Source organism: Sceloporus undulatus, chromosome 1 (genome assembly GCF_019175285.1).
Source record: "Sceloporus undulatus isolate JIND9_A2432 ecotype Alabama chromosome 1, SceUnd_v1.1, whole genome shotgun sequence".
Classification (NCBI taxonomy): Eukaryota; Metazoa; Chordata; class Lepidosauria; order Squamata; family Phrynosomatidae; genus Sceloporus; species Sceloporus undulatus.
In genome coordinates, this window is record NC_056522.1 from 337,789,082 (window position 1) to 337,810,544 (window position 21,463).

Sequence of the window (21,463 nt, forward strand, 5' to 3'; positions counted from 1 at the left end):
AAATGTCTCACTAAAACTACAGTTCCCAGAATTCCCTAGCTTTGAGCCAGGGCAGTTAAAGTGGCTTCAAACTGGACTATTTCTGTTTTGGGCCTTTAAAAATGATGCCCATCAAGAGGAGGAACTGCAGCGATCGGATATTGCTCATAGTAGTGACATACATGTGTTTTTATTACATAACTTTTAAGTATAATTTTGAGGAGGCAAATATTATATGAAAATCTTGTTTTAAACGTTTTATTCATAATTCTACATGTGTTTTAATGGCTTTATGTCTTTCTTTATTAAACTGTGTTTTGTATTCTAACATGTTGCACCTGGAGCCTTGAGGAAAGGCAAGGGAGAAAAATTAAAAATTCATTATTATTTATTGAAATCAAAAGGAATAAATAAATGGCCAAGAGGTGAACTTCTGCAGTTCTGAATTGATCCATTCTCCTTCCTGCAAGAGCAATAGGCTCTCACCTCAACAGCAAACCTTCCTCTTGAACAGTGGTTCCCCAAACTCTGCCCTTTAAGGGGAGTTTGGACTTCAGCGCCCAGAATCCCAGACTATTGGCCAACATGGCTGAGGCTTCTGGGAGTTGAAGTCCAAAATTCTCTTAGTTTCGGGAACCACTGCTCTTGAATACAGAACTTAGGCCCCGCCCCTCGCCCTCGAGGACACCTCATAACCCGCGAAGCGCGCGAAAACCAGGTGGGCGGGGAATAGGGCGCGGAAACGACCTACCTCCAATCCCTGATTGGCCCGTTCTCTACGTTCCTTGACACTTGATTGGGTGCTTACCCGTCATTCTAGACTTCTTTGTTCAGGGGCTGGGAAGCAACGTCACTCCGCACCAGCCTGAGCGGCCGATTGGTTTAAAAAAAGGGGAAGCGCCATTGGCGCGCCCGGGTGCCCTTTACAGTCAGAGGGCGGGAATCGAGAGAGGTTTGCTAGCGCCTATTGGTCGGGGAGGCTGTCGCTCCGAAGAGTCGAGTGCTGATTGGTGGATACCTCGAAGGGGGGTGAGCCACGTTACTTCTCGCGCCGCCGTGAGGGCCCAAGCTGGTTAGATAGGCCGCGGCTGAGCCGGGATGGCGGTGGCGGTGCGGGCCTTGCAGGAGCAGCTCGAGAAGGCCAAGGAGAGCCTCAAGCACGTTGACGAGAACATCCGGAAGCTCACGGGGCGGGACCCCAACGATGTGCGGTGAGCCCTGAGGGGAAGAAGGGGGCTTTCGCTTTGGCTCCAGCCCGAGAAGGCCCTTCCTTCCCACAGAGGGAGGGCTGTGGCTGTGGCCGGGAAGCCGTTAGAGAGGCTTCACTGCACTCTTAAAACGGGGCTAGGCCCCTTTAACTGCTCTGGCTGCCTCCCGTTGCATTCTGGGAGTTGTAGTTCAGCGAGGCCTAAGAGCTGTCCGGCTGAATAGGCTCAGTGCCCCTCCCTAGACTACAAGTATCACGAAAGGCTATGGAACGCCCTTCAGTAGCAATAGCCACTAGGGTCATAGGATCATAGGGTTGGAAGAGGCCACAAGGGCCATGCAGGAAGTACACTCGTCCCTCCATATTTGTGGCTTTGATTAATATGTCCTCTCTAGGAATCTCTAGGTCCTCCGGCGCAACTCTGTGGTCAACTTTAATAACCAAAGGTTGCACCGAAGGGCCTAGAGATTCCTAGAGTGAGCGCTCTGCTAGGCCTTTGTAGCTCCTCCAGGGCAGTTCTGTGGTCGGTGTCTGTCGGACGTTGACCACAGAGTTGCACTGGAGGACCTAGGGATTCCTACTAGAGAGCTGCCCTCTCAGGTTAAAAACGTGCTGCTTGTGTTATGTGCTGGTTTTTCATATTCACTGAGGTCTTGTGCCCCCCTAACCCAGCTAATATGGAGAGACAAGTGTATTCTAAACTACAATTATCACGGAAGGCTACAGAACACCCTTAAATAGCAATAGTAATAACAAGTACTTTTCTATACTGCTTATCAGTGCATTTAAGCACTTTACAATGCGTAAGCTGGGTATTCATTTTAGCGACCTCAGAAGGATACAAGGCTGAGTCGACCCTGGAGCCCCTGGCTGGGATTGAATCTTTACTATTTCCTTTACAAGGTTTTGAGTGAGTGGCTGCATTACAGGTGTTTAAGCACTGCGTCGCCAGGGCTCCTTAAGGACAAGGGAGTGCGAACACACCTGACAGTCCTGATGAGGAATCAGGACAAGAGGCTACTGCCAGAACAGAACATGGAGAAACAGAATGGCTCCCAATTGGCAAAGGGGTCAGGCAAGGTTGTATTCTTTCACCCTATCTGTTCAACTTGTACGCAGAACATATTGTAAGGAAAGCAGGCTTGGACACAGAAGGAGGAGGAGTGAAAATAGGAGGAAGGAATATCAACAATCTAAGATACGGAAACGACACCGTATTACTAGCTGAAAATATCACAGGCTTGGAACAACTACTAAGGAAGATAAAGGAGGAAAATGCAAAGGCTGGCTTAATGCTGAACATAAAGAAAACAAAAATAACGACCACAGAAAATTTACATAGATCCAACCTAGACAATGAGGAAATAGAAATAGTAAAGGAATATTCATATCTGCGATCAAATATTGATCAGAGTGGGGACTGAGGTCAGAGAATCAGAAGAAGATTAAGAATGGGGAGGGTAGCTATGAAGGAACTAGAAGAGATTGGAAAATGCAAAGCTAAACAACTGAGCACAAAAGTAAGAGTCATACAAGCCATTGCATTCCCTATTGCCATGTATGGATGTGAGAGCTGGACAGTTAAGAAAAATGATAGGGAGAAAATCAATTCATTTGAGATGTGGTGCTGGAGAAGAGTGCTGAGGATCCCATGGACAGCCAAAAGTACAAACAAATGGGTCCTAGAGGAGATCAAGCCAGAAACCTTCCTGGAAGCCAAGATGACAAGACTTAGACTGTCATACTTCGGACACATCATGAGAAGGAAGGATTCATTGGGAAAGACAATAATGCTGGGAAAGGTGGAGGGAAGTAGGAAGAGAGGAAGGCCACATGCCAGATGGATGGACTCTATTAAGGAAGACATGGGTTTTATGGGGTTGCAGGAATTAAGCAGAGCAATGGAGGACAGGGGGTCTTGGTGATGTCTCATCAATAGGGTTGCCATGAGTCGACAACAAAACTGCAAGTCCCAGAATGCAGCAGGAGACAGCCAGAGCAGTTAAAGCAACCTAGCTTTCCCTGCTCTGGCTGTTTCATGTTGCATTCTGAGGCTTGTAGTTCAGTGAGGCCTCATAGCTCTCTGGCTGAGGATTCTAAATGCCCCTCATTAAACTGCAAATCCCAGAATGCAACAGGATGCAGCCAGAGCAGTTAAAGTGAAATAGCAGCTCTAAAAGAGTGTAGTGTGGTAGTTTATCTGTTGCAGTAACTCATGGTGTCACCTGCCCCTCTCCATTGACCTCCCATCCCATACCGAATCCTTAGTAACATTTTTTGTACTAATGTTGCTCATAAATTGTAATATCCCCATTATCACTGAATGTAATGGTAATAGTCCATCTGCCTTGGTCCAGGCCTCGGAGGTGGAGAAGATCTGCTGGACCTGATCCTATTCCCCACCACCACTCCCTTCTCCTTTTGTGTCGTGTCTTTTTAGATTGTAAGCCTGAGGACAGGGAACCATCTGACTAAAAGATTGTATGTACAGCATTGTGTAAATTTACAGCGCTTTATAAATAAAGGTTAATAATAATAATAATAATAATATAAATAACTAGCAAAATATCAAAAGATGTATAAGCTTCTTATTTGAAGGAAGTAATAGTGCCACTCTATTCTTCCTTGGTCAGGCCTCACTTGGAATACTGGTCCAGTTCTGAGCACCATCATTCAAAAAGGATGTTGAGAAACTGGAACATGTCCAAAGGAGGATAACCAAAATGGTGAAGGGTCTGGAAACCATAAAGCCTTCTGAGGATATACTTAGGGAGCTGGGTATGTTTAGCCCAGAGAAGAGAAGGTTAAGAGGTGATATGATAGCCCTGTTTAAGTATTTTGAAGGAGTGTCATGTTGAGAATAGAGCAAGCTTGTTTTCTGCTGCTCCAGAGACTTAGAACATGGAACAATGAATGCAAGCTCCATGAAAAGAGATTCCATCTCAACATTAGGAAGAACTTCCTGACAGTAAGAGCTGTTTGACAGTGGAACACACTCCTTCCTCGGAGAATGGTGGAGTCTCCTCCTTTGGAGGTCTTTAAACAGAGGCTGGATGGCCATCTGTCGAGGATGCTTTGATTGAGAGTTCCTGCATGGCAGGGGGTTGAACTGGAAGGCTCTTGTGGTTTCTTCTAGCTCTATGATTCTATGAAAATTAAAATTATGCCTTTAAATTACATAATCATATGCACAGCATAAATGCACATAGATATAGTTTCATGTGGTTCAAGCAAAAATTTGGCTAAAGGTGGTGTTTTTAAAGAAAACTTTAAAAGAATTTTAAAAAATACTTTGGGGGGCTTTTTTTCTCTCCTCCCACTGAGCCTTACCCCACTCACATAACATCTTCAGCATTTTAATGGGAAACAGGTGAATGCCACAGCCCATTGCTGCCCAAAAGCAGATGTTTGTGGAGCAGTGGTGTCATCTCCCCTTAGAGTGTTACCTGGTGCAGACTGTACCCCCACATCCCCTTATTGATGCCACTGCTACTCTGAGAGGACTTTTCTTGCCTCTGTTCACCTCACTTGCCTGGCCGTCAATGGCTAACTTGTGTGTAAATGTCTTTATTTGTTTCTTTTCAGGCCTGCTCAAGGTAGATTGCTGACCATCACAGGCCCAGGTGGAGGTAGGGGGCGTGGAAGTATCTTGCTGAGGTAAGAACCTGTGGATCAGTGAGTGAAATCTGTTTAATTGTTTTCTTTTTATTTTGTTCTTCTTGTTGTAGTTAGTGGAGTCTCCTCCTTTGGAAGTCTTTAAACACAGACAACCGTGTGTATAGGGAGGGTAGACTAGCTCCTTCCTTATCTTATTTATTGTATTTATGCCCTGCTCTTCAGAAATGCTCTCAGAGTGAGAAGTTGAAGGCCTTCATGGCCGGCATCCTAGTTTTTTGTGGGTGTTTCGGGCTATGTGGCCATGTTCTAGAAGATTTTCTTCCTGACGTTTCACCAGCATCTGTGGCTGGCATCTTCAGAGAATGCTTGCCTGGAAAAAAGTGTGTGTGTGTATTTAGATAATGAGTGAGCCTGGGAATGCAGGAGTGATTTGCACAGAACAATACACATGCAAATCACTCCTGCATTCCTGGGCTCACACAGTATATATGTACCCACTTTTTTCCAGGCAAGCATTCTCTGAAGATGCCAGCCACAGATGCTGGTGAAACGTCAGGAAGAAAATCTTCTAGAACATGGCCACTTAGCATGAAAAACCCACAAAAATCTCTCAGAGTGACTTAGACATTGGTAATTGCAGTGGGTCCTTCACATTCTCTGGGGTTAGGGGTGCAGGACCCCCGTGAAAGTGAAGAAACTGCAAATTAAAAAAAAAGTTGTTGTTTTTTACCTTGGAGAACAGTCTAGAAATTTCTGGACTCGCCAGTGGAAATCTGTGGTCCATATCTGCCAGAGGTTGACCATAGAATTGAGCTGGAGGACCCACAAATGCTAAAGAAGAGGTCTCCCTAGGAATCTACAGGTGTTTCAGTGTGACGTCTGGCAGATGTTGACCATAGAGTCATGCTGGATGACCTAGAAATTCCTAGAAAGAACATATTAATCAAATCCATGAATAATCAAAGCTGCAAAGTTTCATATTGGCTTCCAGGGAGAGTTCAGGGTTGATCTCTTAAGGAACCCATTTGTCTTTTGGCCATCCATGGTATTCTCAGCACTCTTCTCCAACACCACATCTCCTCTTCCTATCTGCTTTCTTCACTGTCCAGCTCTCACATCCATACATGGTGATAGGGAATATAATGGCTTGGATCATTCTGACTTTAGTGCTCAGTTGTATATCTTTACACATTAGGATCTTGTTTAGTTCTTTCATAACTGCCCTTCCCTTTCCTAATTTTTGATTTCCTACACTTCAGTATATCAAACATGTTGTTAACTACCTTCAAGTCGATTCCAACTCACTGTGACCCCATTGATGAGAAGCCTCCCTGTCCTCCACTGCTCTGCTGAGGTCCCGTAAATTCATACCTGTGATCGCTGATTGAGTCTATCCATCTAGCTTGCGGTCTTCCTGTCTATCTGCTTCTTTCTACCTTTCATAGTTTGTTTTTTCTAGTGAGTCATACCTTCTTATTATGTAACCAAAGTACTTTATTTATTTATATGCCACCTTCCTCCCAGGACAGCAGCCAGGGTGGCTTCCAGAACAACAAATTAAAAACATTTACAAAAAGTTTTAAAAACAATTTAAAGTCCCCACATTAAAACATTATAAAATCATTTAAAAATTATATAAAAGTTAGAAATAAACAAAACATTTCCCTGCTTAGCCACTAAAAGCTTGCTTAAACAAAAAATGTCTTGCTGGCAAAAGGAAAGCAGGGAGTGGGGCAGCCAAACCTCTCATAGAAGGAAGTTCCAGAGGTGGGGGAGCAACCACTGGGAAGGCTTGCTCTTGTGTTCTCACCAAGCGAGCCTGTGATGGTGATAGGACTGAGATAAAGCTTTCCCCTGATTATCTTAAAGCTCTGGCAGGTTCATATGGAGAGATACACTCTTTCAAATAGGCTGGAACTAAGCCATTGTGTTTTTATGTTACTCTGCTGTGTGGAATATTGATTTCTGTTTTGACTATTTTCATATGTATGTTGCATGGGGCAAGGCCCAAAATTCATGAGTTTCACCTGTATTATCATTCTTATTTAATGTTTCAGGAGATTATACTTAATATAGCAGATAAGGAGAGGGATCTATTCAGAAGCTCAAGCAGCTTATTCCCTGACAGCCACACAAATAACTCCTTGTGATCCTTGCCTTTTCTTGTACTGTAATTTTTACCTCTGTTGCACCCAATCCTCCTTTTTCTTTAGCTTTTTAACTTTAGAAATCTTTGCCTCATCAGGTTAGCAGAGATGTGTAGCTGTCTCAGTATATGATACAGTACAGTGATACCTAGATTGTGTGAATGATTTCATGCTCCATACAGTCTGGTATATTCATACTAGTAGAGCCAGCTAGCATGGTGTAATGATTTGAAAATTGGACTATGACTCCAGGAGACCAGGTTTCAATGCTTCACTCAGCCACAGAAAACTACTGAGTGACTTGGGGCAAATCACAACAGCCTTAGGAAAAGTCAAACTTCCTATGAAGACATTTTGCTATGAAGAATCTATAATATGCTCACCTTCAGTTGGAGTAGACTTGAAGGTACATAACAAAACATTAAGCAGAGTGGGATGGTTATCTCAGGCATCATATCTTGGGTGTTATGGAAAAGCAGCACATAGTTAGTTTAACTTGATACTGTATTGTCAGGGAAGAGGGGAGAGGCATTTGGACTGCCTCTATAGTCCAGGTTGACACTATGGAATTCTGATCCTGCTCTTCAGCCAAAAGGCTTCAGAGTGGCTTACAAATTGATAGTTTGACATCACAGTGTTAATTACAAAATAGCTGCCAATTCTACCATTTTTAGCTGAGAAATTATTATTTATTGAACTACAGTACTACAGGTACTGTCAGATGCATGTGTGGTTTTTAATATCTTCTGCTCAGCTAACATTATCTAGACACATTTTAATAACACATGATTGCTCCAAGCATCCTTGCATTATAGAAGCTACGAGAGCGTACACATTTTATTTAGAAAAGTAATTAATTCCCTTACACATTAGTGTTTAAAAAGTAGCCATTTGCTGTTGCTCATATACAATGGGCCCTTGGTATCGGCTGGGGTTTGGTTTCAGGACTCCCCATTAAATATATTGACATAGTAAAATGGTATCCCTTGTATAAAATGGCAAAACCAAGGTTTGCTTTTATGTTTTAAAATTATTTTCAAGCTGTGGATATTGAATCGATGGATTAAAAATCGGTGCTTGAAGGGCAACTGTACATGACAGAGCATGGTTAACTGTTACATTACATTACTTGTTACACTGTTCCTTACTTTTCCATTATTGCTGTAATTTTTTGTGAAGGGGAACAAATTAGGAGAGGTAAGAGAATGAGAATGGCATGATTAAAAAATCCTATTAAATTCCCTTAAAATAATTTTGAAAACATTAGGTTGTGATATTGAGATGATATTAACATTAAAACTGTTACAAAATCCTTGTAATGGAATTATGAGAATATCTTTAAAAAGAGATTGAATGGTGATTGGTCAACATTGAAAGTTAAATTTAATATAATTAAAAGAGGAGAAAATCTATAAAGAGGAAAGAAAATCATCTATTTTGTTAACTGGAAATAAAGATTATTAATTGATCTGGAGGGAAGTGACCAGTGGGGTCCCACAGGGCTGTCCGGGCCCAGTTATTCAACATCTTTATGAATGACCTGGATGACAGAATTGGGAGCAACTTATCAAATTTGCAGATGAAACCAAATTAGGAGGAATAGTTAATACTCCAGAGGACAGGACCAACATTCAAAATCTAAATAGACTAGAAGCTGGGCCAAAGCTAACAAAATGAAATTCAACACGGAGAAATGTAAGGTACTGCACTTAGGGCGGAAAAATGAAATGCACAGATATAGGATGGGAGACACATTGCTGAAGGAAAGTAATGTGAAGAGATCTAGGAGTCCAAGTAGACCATAAGTTGAACATGAGCAACAGTGTGATGGCGGCAGCTAAAAAGGCAATGCAATTCTAGGCTGCATCAATAAAAGTATAGTGTCTAGATCAAGAGAAGTAATAGTGCCACTGCACTGTATCCCTGGTCAGGCCCCACCTGGAATATTGTGTCCAGTTCTGGGCACCACAATTCAAAAGGACTGAGAAACTGGAGCGTGTCAAGAGGAGGGCGACTAAAAGGGTGAAAGTCGGAACGACTCAGGGAGCTGGGGATGTTTAGCCTGGAAGAGAAGGTTAAGAGTGATATGATAGCCCTGTTTAAATATTTGAAGGGATGTCATATGGAGGAGGGAGCAAGCTTGTTTTCTGCTGCTCCAGAGCTAGGACCCGGAGCAAGGATGCAAGCTACAGGAAAAGAGATTCCACCCAACATTAGGAAAACTTCCTGACAGTAAGGGCTGTTCGACAGTGGAACAAACTTCCCCAGAGTGTAGTGGAGTCTCCTCCTTGGAGGTCTTTAAGCAGAGGCTAGATGGCCATCTGTTGGGGATGCTTTGGATTGGGATTTCCTGCATGGCAGGGGTGGACTGGATGGCCCTGTGGTCTCTTCCAACTCTATGATTCGGTGATCTATGGGCAAATACCCTAGTGTTAGCATTAGGAAGTAGTGACTGTTGGTGGTATGATTGAGACCTAACGAAACTCAAAGTTTGTTTTTGTTGCTGTTTGTATAATGTTTGTTGATGTCTATATGTGTAGATCTGTTGTTTTTATTACATGTGTGCTGTTTTGTTATTTTATAGTATGTAATAAACGCTTATAAAAAAAGAAAACAACTAGGTATTGTAACTTGTTTGACCAATAAAGCAACTTCTTTTTTTTATTACATTGCTTCTAATGAACTTTGCTTATCATCCCTAAGTAATTAATTATAGGTTATGGTATACTCTCAGTCTCATGGGAAGGCAGGTGGCAAACTCTGAACAAATCTTGCCAAGAAAACTCCATAACAGATTTGCCTTAGGTCGCCATAAGGTGGAAATGATTGGAGGCACAGAACAACAACAACAATTTCTTGTCACTGTTTACTTCCAAGTTTAGCTAAAAACAACAGTTCACCCCCTTTTTATTTAGGGAAATGTGAGTTTTTTTTAATGGTGCATCACATAGAGAGCAATTTATCCAGGGAATAAGAAATTTCCTGACTGTTATAAAGCTTGTTACATGCAACCCAAACATTTATCATTGCTTTAACTTTCAGATTTGCTTGTGTACTGACAAGTTGTTTTGTTTCAGGCGTGGATTCTCGGATAGTGGAGGAGGACCCCCGCGAAACAGAGGGATCTAGAAGGGGCGACCAATAGTGGGTTGAGAGTGAAATGGAGTTAGTTTTAAGAACCTGAGAGCTGTTTGTTTGTTTTTTTACCTGACTCATTGACTTAAATCCAATTGCTAGATACCTAACACAATTGATCTGTTAAATCAGGGGTAGACAACCTTTTTGAGCCGGGGCCGGGTTGCTGTCTCTCAGATAACTGGGGGCCAATGCTAGGACATAGATTTTCAAAGAGAAGACACTTTTTAAAAAAAAAAAATGGAGGACACGCAAAAAAATGCTGATTTTTTTAATATAAATGCATGTTTCTGAGGCTTCTATAGACAATTGCCCCCCAAAGGCCCGGCGGCATTCGGCGCGGCAGGACCAGCCTGGGGCCGTCCCAGGCCTGCCGGCCGCGGGCCAGGTTGCCTACCCCTGTGTTAAATCAATGGGATCTTCACAAGTGTTGACTAAGCATTCAGCAGTTAATTTAGTGTATCTAATCAGGTATTTATTTACGTATTTTATCTTGCTTTTATGCTGATTCACTCTAAGTGTTGCATTGTTTAAAATAATGACATCATCAGAGATACCATATACTTAAAAAAAGGAACAAAGTATGAATATTCCATAGAAAGGAAAGCAATTATAAAACAGGTATCAACTCTTCCAAAAAGTTACATGATTTTTACATGATTCTGATTTTTACAGATTGCAGTAGACAAACACTTTCTTCTATGTGAATTTCCCTTAACAGAATTCCTTAATTTTGTTAGCATTATTTTGAAGCCTATTAAACCTTCTCTGTAACTCTTGTTAATAATGTTTGCTTTTATCTTGAATATAGATTAGCTGGGGAACGTCGGACAGGAGAGAATCACGCCATGAAAGCGACGCAGAGGATGATGATGTTAAAAAAGTAAAATATATCTGAAGTTTGTTGGTGGGAGGAGGGAGAAATATGAAACATTTCCATTAACTTAATGGTAACCTATCATTTCAGCCAGCGTTGCAGTCTTCTGTTTGCTACCTCCAAAGAGCGAACACGTCGAGACCTTATTCAGATCAAAACATGGATAAAAGGGAAACAAAGGTATCTATACTGTTATTAGTATGACATTAAGATTTTCAAACTTCAGTGATATTTTGTTTCTTATGTTCTTGTACAGCTCATCTGCCTGTTCATTCAGAAGTCAAAATAAGACTTGGCAAACTCACTACTGTCTGGTTTCAGACATTTGTTTATATTTTGTAAAAACACAGGGCAGAGGTCGTGTGGTTGTGTGTATGGAAAGCTGGATATCACAAATAGAAGAATTTAAGAGTCCTTTCTTGTTTCATCTGATCCAACAAGACTAACGTGAAAAGCTCTATTGATGTATGTGAAATTTCCTGATGTTTGTGGTAGGATTGCAGTCTTGGTCTTGGGAAACAACTGCAAATTAACAGCACCATACTGTTCATGCATTTTTGTGATATACAGCAGAAAATGAAAATTTTCAGTAAGATTGGTTGCATTTTTAAATAGCGAGATGGCTTCAGTTTGCCAGGGAGCTTGTTATTATCAATGCGGTTGATTTATTTTATAGATTATATTCCACTCTTAGGAGCTTAAAAAATACATATAACTGAAAACCTTCTATCCGATATAGAGTTTTAATCATCATACTGAAAACCCTTCTAACCAGATATAGAGTTGTTGTGCTATCAGGTGTGGCTTCCTTACAATGGGTGAGTAATTGCAGTGAGTACGAGGACCCATTTTGTCTTACTGTGGAGTGTACCATCCTAAAAAGTGGCTGAAAATGAAAGAGAAAGTAAAATCATCCCTCCACATCATAGGGGTTAGGGGATCAAAACCCCTTGAATGTAAAAAAAAAAATGCTAATACCCACCCCCCCCCCCAAACAGCATCATTTCTAGGGTGGTGGGGTGGGAGAACAGGAGCACTCCTTTCCTTCACTCTCCTGACCTGGAAAGCATCCCTCAAGCCTCCAGGGCGTCATGAACTTGGGGAAAGGGAGTGCTCTCTTTCAAGTCCTTCCAGGGCGGCAGGGACCGGGGGGGGGGGGGCGCTCATATGTCCCCCGGTTACCCTCTGATGCTCAGAGAGCTTGCTTGAGCACTCGAGGCATTGGAAGGAAGTCGGGGGACTCGCACGTGCTGCTCTCTCCCCTTCTCCAATGCCTCAGACAGCTCAAGCAACCTTCCTGAGGCATCAGAGAAGGGGGAGAGAAGCATGCGTGTGATCCCTACCTCCCTTCCGCACTCAGAGAGTTTGCCTCACCTGTCTGAAGCATGTGAAGGAAGGCGGGGACTTGTGCAGGCTGCTCTCACCCGCCTGATGCATCAAAAGAGCTTTCCAAGGTCGCTCGAGGCAGGAGGAGGGGAGAGCAGCACTTGACACCCATCTAGCGGCCCTCCCTCACGGATTTCCCCGCCCTAAATGGAAAAGCCTGTGAGGGGGAAAGAGAAGGAGTGCATGCGGCATGACACCAGTAATAATCAAATTTTCAAGTGTGCAAATGGTGAATGCAGAGGGACGAACGGTAACTCCAGTTTCAACTGATTTTTCGTTTTGTAGCAGTTATGTTTTTGAGGGTATCACTCACTCCTGGATATTTGTTGTGGCAGCAGAGCTCTTTGGCAGAGAAGGTTAAATGTCTCACAAAACTACAGTTCCAGAATTCTATAGCAGTTAAAGTGGGATCAGACTAGTTTATTTCTTCAGTGTGGATGCAGCCATTGTAGTATCTGATAGCCTACATCTACCCTGCATAGACAGCAGTAAGGCATGAATATGCCATGGTGAAAGTGGTCAAGGAGACCACTTACATTTTCTGAATCTAGTGTTAATAATAATAAGAATAATAAAATATAATATTTTTATTTATAGACGCTATTCCGCAATGATCATAGCGGTGTACAGTAAAATTACAACACAATACAAAAAATTGCAAGGCCTCCTCCCCCTCAAGATGGTGGTGGAGGAGGGCCTTTGTCTTTCAGGCCTGGTCTCCTCCCCTCAAGATGGTGGTGAGGAGGGCTCGTTGTCCTCCAGCCCGGCCTCGCTCCCCCTCAAGATGGTGGTGGAGAGGGCTCTTTGTCTTTCAGGCCTGGCCTCCTCCCCTCAAGAGGGGTGGGAGGAGGCTCCTTGTCTTTCAGGCCTGGCCTCTCTCCCCCTCAAGATGGTGGTGGAGGAGGGCTCTTTGTCTTCAGGCCTGGCTCTCTCCCCTCAAGATGGTGGTAGGAGGGCGCTTTGTCTTCAGGCCTGGCCTCCTCCCCCAAGATGGTGGTGGAGGAGGGCTCCTTTGTCTTCCAGGCCTGGCCTCTCTCCCCCTCAAAGGGTTGGAGGAGGGCTCTTGTCTTCAGGCCTGCCCTCTCCCCCAAGATGGTGTGGAGGAGGCTCTTGTCTGCCAGGCCTGGCCTCCTCCCCCAAGATGGTGGTCAGGAGGAGGGCTCTTTGTCTTCCAGGCCGGCCTCCTCCCCCAAGATGGTGGTGGAGGAGGGCCCTTGCTTCGCGGCCTCTCTCCCCTCAAGATGGTGGTGGAGGAGGGCGCTTGTCTTCAGCCTGGCCTCCGCTCCCCCTCAGATGGTGGTCAGGAGGAGGGCTCTTTGTCTTCAGGCCGGGCCTCTCCCCCCTCAAGATGGTGGTCGGAGGAGGGCTCTTTGTCTTTCAGGCCTGGCCCTCTCCCCCTCAAGATGGTGTGGAGGGGGGCTCTTGTCTTCAGCCGGCCTCTCTCCCCCTCAAGACCTGTCAGGGTAGATGGTGGTGGAGGAGGGCTCTTTCTTTACTCTTCTGTAAGACTCAATCCCCCTCTCTCTACACTCCACTATCATGAGTTACTTTAATTGGTTTCCTGTTATCAGCCACTTAATGCCAATTTTTACCTGTCTTTTGCCCAGCCAATTTGATACTAGAAAATGTGTTATATCCATTGTTCAAGGCCATCTATCATCTAATTGGAAATGAGATTAACAGGCATTTTGTATAAGGCCATTGCATATCAAGTCACAGAAGTGTTTTATTGGTCACCATCATTCAAACTACCTGCCAGCAGAAATTGCATCATATATATCTCAGCGTAATTAATATTAATTATAGAGCTGATACATTTCCCCTATTTTCTGTTTCTCGCAAATTCCTCTTATTTACTGGTTGTTGTTACTGCCTTGAGTCGTCCGATTGGGCAACCCCCGCCTTCACTGACTGCTCAGTCATTGGACTCAGACCCTGACTCTCTGAGTCTAGCCTCTGATGCAGTCTTCCTCTCTCTCTTACTGCCTTCCACATTCCCTAGCATATTCTTTTAGTGAGTCATGCCTCTCATGAGGAGCCAGGAAAACAAGTCAAAAATAACTCTTCTAGAACATGGCCACATAGCCCGAAAAACCACAACAAACTCAACGCCTCGTTTCATATTTTGGCTTCCAGGGAGAGTTCAACTTATCTATTCAGGACCATTCGTTGTCTTTTTGCTGTCTGGTATCTCAGCACTCTCCCAGCACCACGTCTCAATGAGCTGCTTTCTTTTGTAAGCTTCCTTCCAGCTCTCATATCATACTAATGGGAAACAGTGCTTGACAATTATACTTTAGTGCCATTGTAAATCTTTACCTTGAAATCTTGCTAGTCTTTCATGCTTCTTCCATTTTAGTCTTCTTCTTTTCTAGACTGCAGTCCCTTCTGATCAGTTTGCCCAAGGTACAGAAAATATGTAAATATTGATTTCTTCTATCTAAGTCGTTTTTAATACTCCATGGTCATTTTTTTCTTTATGTTAGCAGTAGCCGCTTTGCACTTTCTTCTTGACCTTCTAGATTGTTCCATGTCTGTGATGTTTTCCACCTGGATTGTTGTTACCCATATTCTTAGATTGTTACTTCATCTTTAGTGCTGATGCTGAGAACCGTTGTAGCCTGTATTTCAATACTTTCGTCTGACACATGATAGTGCCTTTTGCTCTTGAATACACAGTCACACTTATTTCCATTCTTTCTCAATATGTGTTTCAAATCTTGCAAAATAACTAAAATAATGACATCCAGGATTTTTGTTTCTCAACTTTGGGCAGGTGCATGTAAAGATGCATGTGCTTAATGAAGATCTAAAAATTTCAGTATAGGCATTTGTTGCTGCGAGCTACTTGATATTGATTCATCTACATTCACAAATTTACTGTAAATGTGATCGATTTATTTTAAATCGGGTGTTTTGTGATTGGCTCATAAACTATATTGTGAAGATACTGGATGGAGTTCACTCAAATGCCTATTGGCAGAAAGGGAAGCAGTTTTACACACCGTGTACTGGCGCTGGCCGGCTCTCACCTTTTACCCCTGTGACCCCCTTCCATCTATATATGGATTTGCATCTCCAACGTTTATATGAATAAAATTTGTTTGTGGATGTGCTATTTCTTTGCCTCACAGAGGCATTAATTGATAAGCCTCTCACAACACAAGCCTTGTGCCGACATACCCTCTGCCTTACACTGAGCTCCTGGATCTCTGTCCACTCTTCACTTCCTCCTGCCAACCTCTGTGGTCGCTAAGGGGCATGCACTGTTGTGCCAGGAAAAACATGAGAAGCTAAGCTGGAAATGCATTAAAAAGCAGCGTGTTTTTATGCTTGAGGTTGGAAGAAAGAATAAAAGTGTAGAGGTGGCTGTATGTCTTTCAGCAACTTGTCTTATCCTTTTCTCCCCTGAGCTGAAGGCTGCCTCTGCACACTTTGGTTGCTGGGGGCTGGCTTACTGCACCAACGGGAACCTTGTGAAGCTGATAGAACGCAAAAAGGCAATCGTATTTTGCTATTCTGAATGTGAAGGATAAAGGGAAAGTTGCTAGCTCACTTTGCAGGACCAGTCAGTCCTCAACCATAACCCCCTCATACATAGCTGCCCTTCTTTTCACATTGCTGTACAACCTCTTGGCCTCCCGCCCCACATTTTGAGCCATTGCCCAGGTACTACCCCCCCTCACTGTTTTCAAGGCCTTGCTCCAAGCATTTTCTGGGAGAGGGAAAAGTCATAAGTATTGAGATTGTCCCTCCCACCATGGAAAATCTTAAGGGCATCAAAATTCCGTTGTGGAAGAGTGGTCATCTATAAAGCTTATGCTTGACCCATACAAGTGTTTCTGGGCAGAAATGTGTAGAATTTAATTATAATCTCTTTGAGAGTGCTGTCGTTGTTTTTGTCTGCTAAGTGCCTCCTAGAACTGTACCATCTACTGAAGTGTCAATTTTTAAATATTTGATGATAATACAGTGACCTGAAGAGTTGACATATATTTTATGTACTTCGAACTGATACTTATTAAAATATATGATAATCAATTTTTTCCTCCTTCTGTCCGGAATCGACGTTATTGGTCTGTGATGGGCATCTTCAGAAATCAAAAGATCGACATTGCTCTGAGAGGGTATTAACTAACCTTAAATTGTGGGGGGAGACTATATGTTTATAGCAATGAGAAATTTTTCCATCAGTTATAGAACTTAATTTGCGCTAGTAGATTGCTATTCGTGTAGACATTTGAAGTGAAGATTTCAAATCATTTTTCAAGGAGAGGAGTAGGAACTCCTAAATCCGTGCTCAGGTTACCCTTGAATAAATGTATTTGGTATCACAAATAAAGGCTAGCACCTTATTTACAATTTTGTAAGCTTTACAATTTCTAATTTTGCTTCCCCTTTTAGGTTTGTTGCACCAGTGTAATACCAAAAGTGGCCAGAAACTCACTTTAGATGCCAGCGCACCAACATAGGGATTCCAAGGGGGGGGAGCATGGCTGTAAGTGAAGCATCCTGTCCTGGCGCAGGTACTTTGCACAAATTTTGTGACAGTACTCATGTGCTCCCGTGACTACCTGGGAAACCATCTGCAGAGGGGGTAGACACTCACTTGGCTCCACTTCCAGTACTTTGGAATCCTTGAGTGATAGCACTACCAGGATTCTTAGGGGTTTGGAGGGAGCTCTTCATAACTACATTCCTGATGCAGGATCTGGGCCCCATCTGTTGTATTTAAATTTATCTGTAGCATTTTTTGCAAACTGCCGTGTTGATGTAGTACCAGGTGACTAAATTAGTTAAAAGACAAGAAGTAAAATGAGTTATTTTTCACTTGAAAATTTTTTGCTTCTGGTAATTAACACTCTAAAAAATCGAAATTGTTTGTCCCTTCACAAAAGACGGCAAGAATTGAACAAAAACTTGAGTGCAGGCAGAGGAGGAACACAATTGAAATGAGGGCGAGAACTCTGGAGGAAAGACGTGCAAACAACAGGCGCGCTATGGAACAAAGGTGAACTGCACAGTTGGTGATCTAATACAGCCGGTGTATGTGGTGTTTGTACTCGGAGATTAAAAAACTCTATTCTTTTTTTACCAGCAAGAAGATTGGAATAATGCCAAATAATATACATAGAACTAAGAAAAGCTCATCTGTTCTACTACCTGGCAGATGTGTCCTGCTACCCGAAGCTGTTTGTGTCTCAAAAAAACTAATGGTGCTGGACTTTAACCCAAAGCATTTTTTTTTTATCTGCATTGTTGTGTATTTAGTAGTAAAATACTAGTAACATAAAGTACGTAATACTCACTTAGTCACCTCATGAAAATTGAGGACAGGCTTTGGGGCCAAAATTAGGGATTTTGATATGACCCATGGGTAAGTCGACAAGGAAACAATGTCAAGAAATCAAATTCCAGCAGGCATTGTTTGTGTTTCTACTAAAGGATGGATGATGAGGAATAGTGTCAGTGCTTCAGGACAATGATGCTCTTGCCTTTCACCAGTGTAAATAAAGTATACATTGACCCTTGGATAAGTCAACACAAGTTTTGGGTCAATTTTTACTAAGATCTGGACTTATTATAGTTACATAGTATATATTAGTTGTGGTCAAAATGTGGCCATACATGCATTGCTGCCAAAAACTTTCAGTTTCATTGAACCCTCACTTATCCGTTTGTTTTTAAAAGCATGGGCTGGGTAGGATCAGGTAATTAATAAATGGTTAATATTTTGCATATGGGAAGCAAAATGTTCTTGGAAGTTAGTAGGAGATTCAACTTCAAAGTATAAGAGAACAAATGGTTGCTGACCTTCAACGTTGCCCACACTGTAAACGTTTCTTTGATTAAAGATCCTGTCAATAATTGCATCGTCGTGTAGCATAGGTTTTTACAATAATACCGAAATACACCAAGTGCTACGAGCTGGTTAGAGAATGGCCTCTACAGACAGGCCAAAATAAAGCTGCTTCGGGCCGCTTTGGAGGTATGCTGTTAAATGATGCATGTGCCTAAGAGTCCGAAGCCGCACCAAACACACTCTAGTCCTAGCGGAGCGTGTTTTGGCGCGGCTTCGGATCTTAGTGACACTGGATCATTTAAACAGCATACCTCCAAAGCGGCCCGAAGCAGCTTTATTTTGGCCTGTCTGTATGGGGCCTATATGTACTTTCTAATTTATGATTTCTTTGAAATATACATTATAGGAAGTGGCTCAAATGAATAGTCTATTAGTAAATTGGATCTCTGGTCATTTCCTGTGTGTTCTCATTCTTCAGCACTGTTTGAAAATAGGCGCATTGAATTTGCTGAGCAAATTAACAAAATGGAAGCCAGACCCAGACGGCAATCTATGAAAGAAAAAGAACACCAGGAGGTGAAGAAAGAAGAAAAGAAGGAAGAGCAGAAGAAGGAGCAGGAAGTGGGTAAGGTGGTTCAGCAGGTGGAAGAAATGGAGACAGGTAATCAGAGCAATGATGTAGAAATGGAAGAAACAGGAGAGGAAAAGGAGGTAGGTGCTAGTCATAGTGATGGGGAGATAGAACAGGAAGAGGAGGAACCAAAAGAGGAAGTGGAGGTTAAAGCAGAAGAGGGAGTAGAGGTTAAAGAGAATGATAGGCAGCAAGATAATCAGGAGGAGGATATTGTGTTAGTAAAAGAAGACAGTGAAAACGTTCTGCCAATAGATGGAGAGCAGGATGTTATGGAAACTAATGAGGCAGATCATGCAGAGCCAGTAGAAAATGAGAATAGCAAAGAAGTAATAGAAATGGAATGTAATCCTCAACCAGAACAGGAGGGGCCTGTTGCTGCCCTGGAGAAAGAGGAAGCCAGCAAGCCAGAAGTTGAAGCAGAGGAGGAAGAAGAGAAGGAGCCTGAATCCACCCTGGTATTGGAGGCTGATGCTCAGCCTCTCTCAGAGTCTGTGCTTCAACCACCACCTCCACCACTATTGCAATCTACTCAAGATCAAGAGCCTCAGGTAGACAAAGAAGGATCTGTAGTGCCTGAAAAGCTGCCGGAAATTCAGGCAGACCAAGTCCAGGCAGTAACAGTTGAAAACAAGAACAAGGTTAGGAGCAGAAGCAGAGGTAGAGCAAGGAACAAAACCAGCAAGAGTCGAAGTCGGAGTACTAGCAGCAGTACTAGCAGTACTAGCTCTACAAGCAGTAGTAGTGGCAGCAGTTCAAGCAGTGGCAGCAGTAGTAGCCGGAGTAGTTCCAGCAGCAGCAGCAGCACTAGTGGAACTAGTAGTCGAGAAAGTAGCAGTAGTTCTAGTAGCAGTGAGAGCAGAAGTCGAAGCAGGGGGCGTGGGCACAATAGGGATAGAAAGCGCAGGAGGAGTTTGGATCGCAAGCGAAGAGATAATTCAGGAGTAGACAGGAGTCACAAGTCATCAAAAGGTAGCAGCAGAGATGCAAAAGGATCCAAGGATAAAAGTTCAAGGTCGGACAGAAAGAGGTCTATATCAGAAAGTAGTCGGTCAGGCAAAAGAACTTCCAGGAGCGAAAGAGACCGTAAATCAGACAGGAAAGACAAAAGGCGTTGACAGAAGAGACCAGGCTCCCTAGCCTAATCTTTGCAGCAGAAGATTACTTAAGAGAAAGGATTCCATATAAGGAAGAAAAGGCTGCCTTAATTGCATGCTGTATAAATTTTTTTGGAGAAATGTAGACTCTTTACCAGGCAACTATTGTGCTTTTTACATGATTTTGTAAAAGGTTACCTATCAGATTATGTGAAGATGCAGATGTGTACAAATAAAAGGATTGACAACTCCTTCATCTTTTTAAATATCCTCTACTTAAGAGTTTCTGTATATTTTAATATACATCATTACATTTATGTGATTCAAGTCTGTATCATAAGTCTTTTTTTGTAGAAATAAATGTTCATTTTACAGAGATTGAGACGCTCCTGTTGCCATGTTATCTTCCATAGAAATGTCCTTACTTTTATTGACATATTTCATGCAGAATTGTTAATCTGCCTTTAACTCTTCCCTTCCAGTTGCTAAAAAAGAAAGTAAATTCTCACATCCCCTGAAGGAGCACATATCTGTGCATAACTAATGTTTTCTTTTCTTTGCTCTCACTTTACTTTGTTTCTGGCTTTTACTAATGTTCCTTGGTGAACTAACATCCCACGTGTGGGAGCAAAACAGGTATATTGGCCATTTCTAATTATTTGGGCATCAAAAATCTGTTTTGAAAGCCCTGTAGTTATTTGTACAAACATTGCCTTTCTCCTTTATGCTAGGGTGATGTTTAGAAAGTTATTTTCATCTTGCATTCCCATTAATTTTTGTGCTTTGCTATACTGTATAGTGGAAGGAGGCATAAACTGCATTATTGGTGGCCACAGACTAAATCTTCAAATGCCATTAACAGTGGATTACACAATTAAATTAATCTTGGACTAACATGTATGTTGTGTTTAAGAATATCTGTTCAATGGGGATACTGAACTCAGAGTTGGAATTCTGTAACAGCTAAAGCAAATAGATGGCAATGTAGCTAGTATTAAAAGGTGACTTGCTGTTTTTAAACTTTCTATAAAAATGTATACATTGGTCTGTTCTGTGAAAGTCCAAATAAAGGTAGCTTTATATACTACACATTGTATTCTGTTTCCTGTGTGTTAATATACAATGTTTTCTACCTGTTGCTCATATCTCAATAACTTTTTCTTAGCAGAGTAGAATGCCAGCCATAACTGCATTAAAGGGACAGCAAATATCTCATTTCCCAAGGTCACCCAGTGGGTTTCTGAGGCTCAGTAGGGATTTAAACCTTGTCTGATGTCCTAGTCCAACACTTAAACCACTACACTAAAACCTGTGTATGTGCCTTCAAGTCATCTGTCAACTTATGGTGAGCCCATGAATTCCCTACAGTTTTCTTAAGGTATACTCAGAGGTGGCTTGCCAGTTCCTTCTTCTGAAATGCTGCACCTTGTATTGGTTGACAGTCTCACATTCAGGTATTAACCAGGGCTTACCCTAATAGCTTTCAAGATCAGACAGGATCTGGTACCTTTAGGGTATTTAGAACCTACAGCCCTACAAATGCTGGATTCCAATTACCACCACTAGCCAACATTGCTAGTGTT

The 21,463-nt window shown here is 42.5% G+C and overlaps 1 protein-coding gene across 1 annotated transcript; it reads left to right on the forward strand.

The window, feature by feature from the left end:
• The first annotated feature begins 995 nt into the window (after positions 1-995).
• Positions 996-20,967, forward strand: PNN (pinin, desmosome associated protein). The gene is given in 7 exon segments (XM_042460344.1): positions 996-1,190; positions 4,772-4,843; positions 10,029-10,060; positions 10,063-10,106; positions 10,898-10,969; positions 11,054-11,143; positions 18,579-20,967. Coding segments are annotated over 7 exon segments (1,746 nt in total). The 5' UTR covers positions 996-1,077; the 3' UTR covers positions 19,902-20,967.
• The last annotated feature ends 496 nt before the right edge of the window (positions 20,968-21,463 follow it).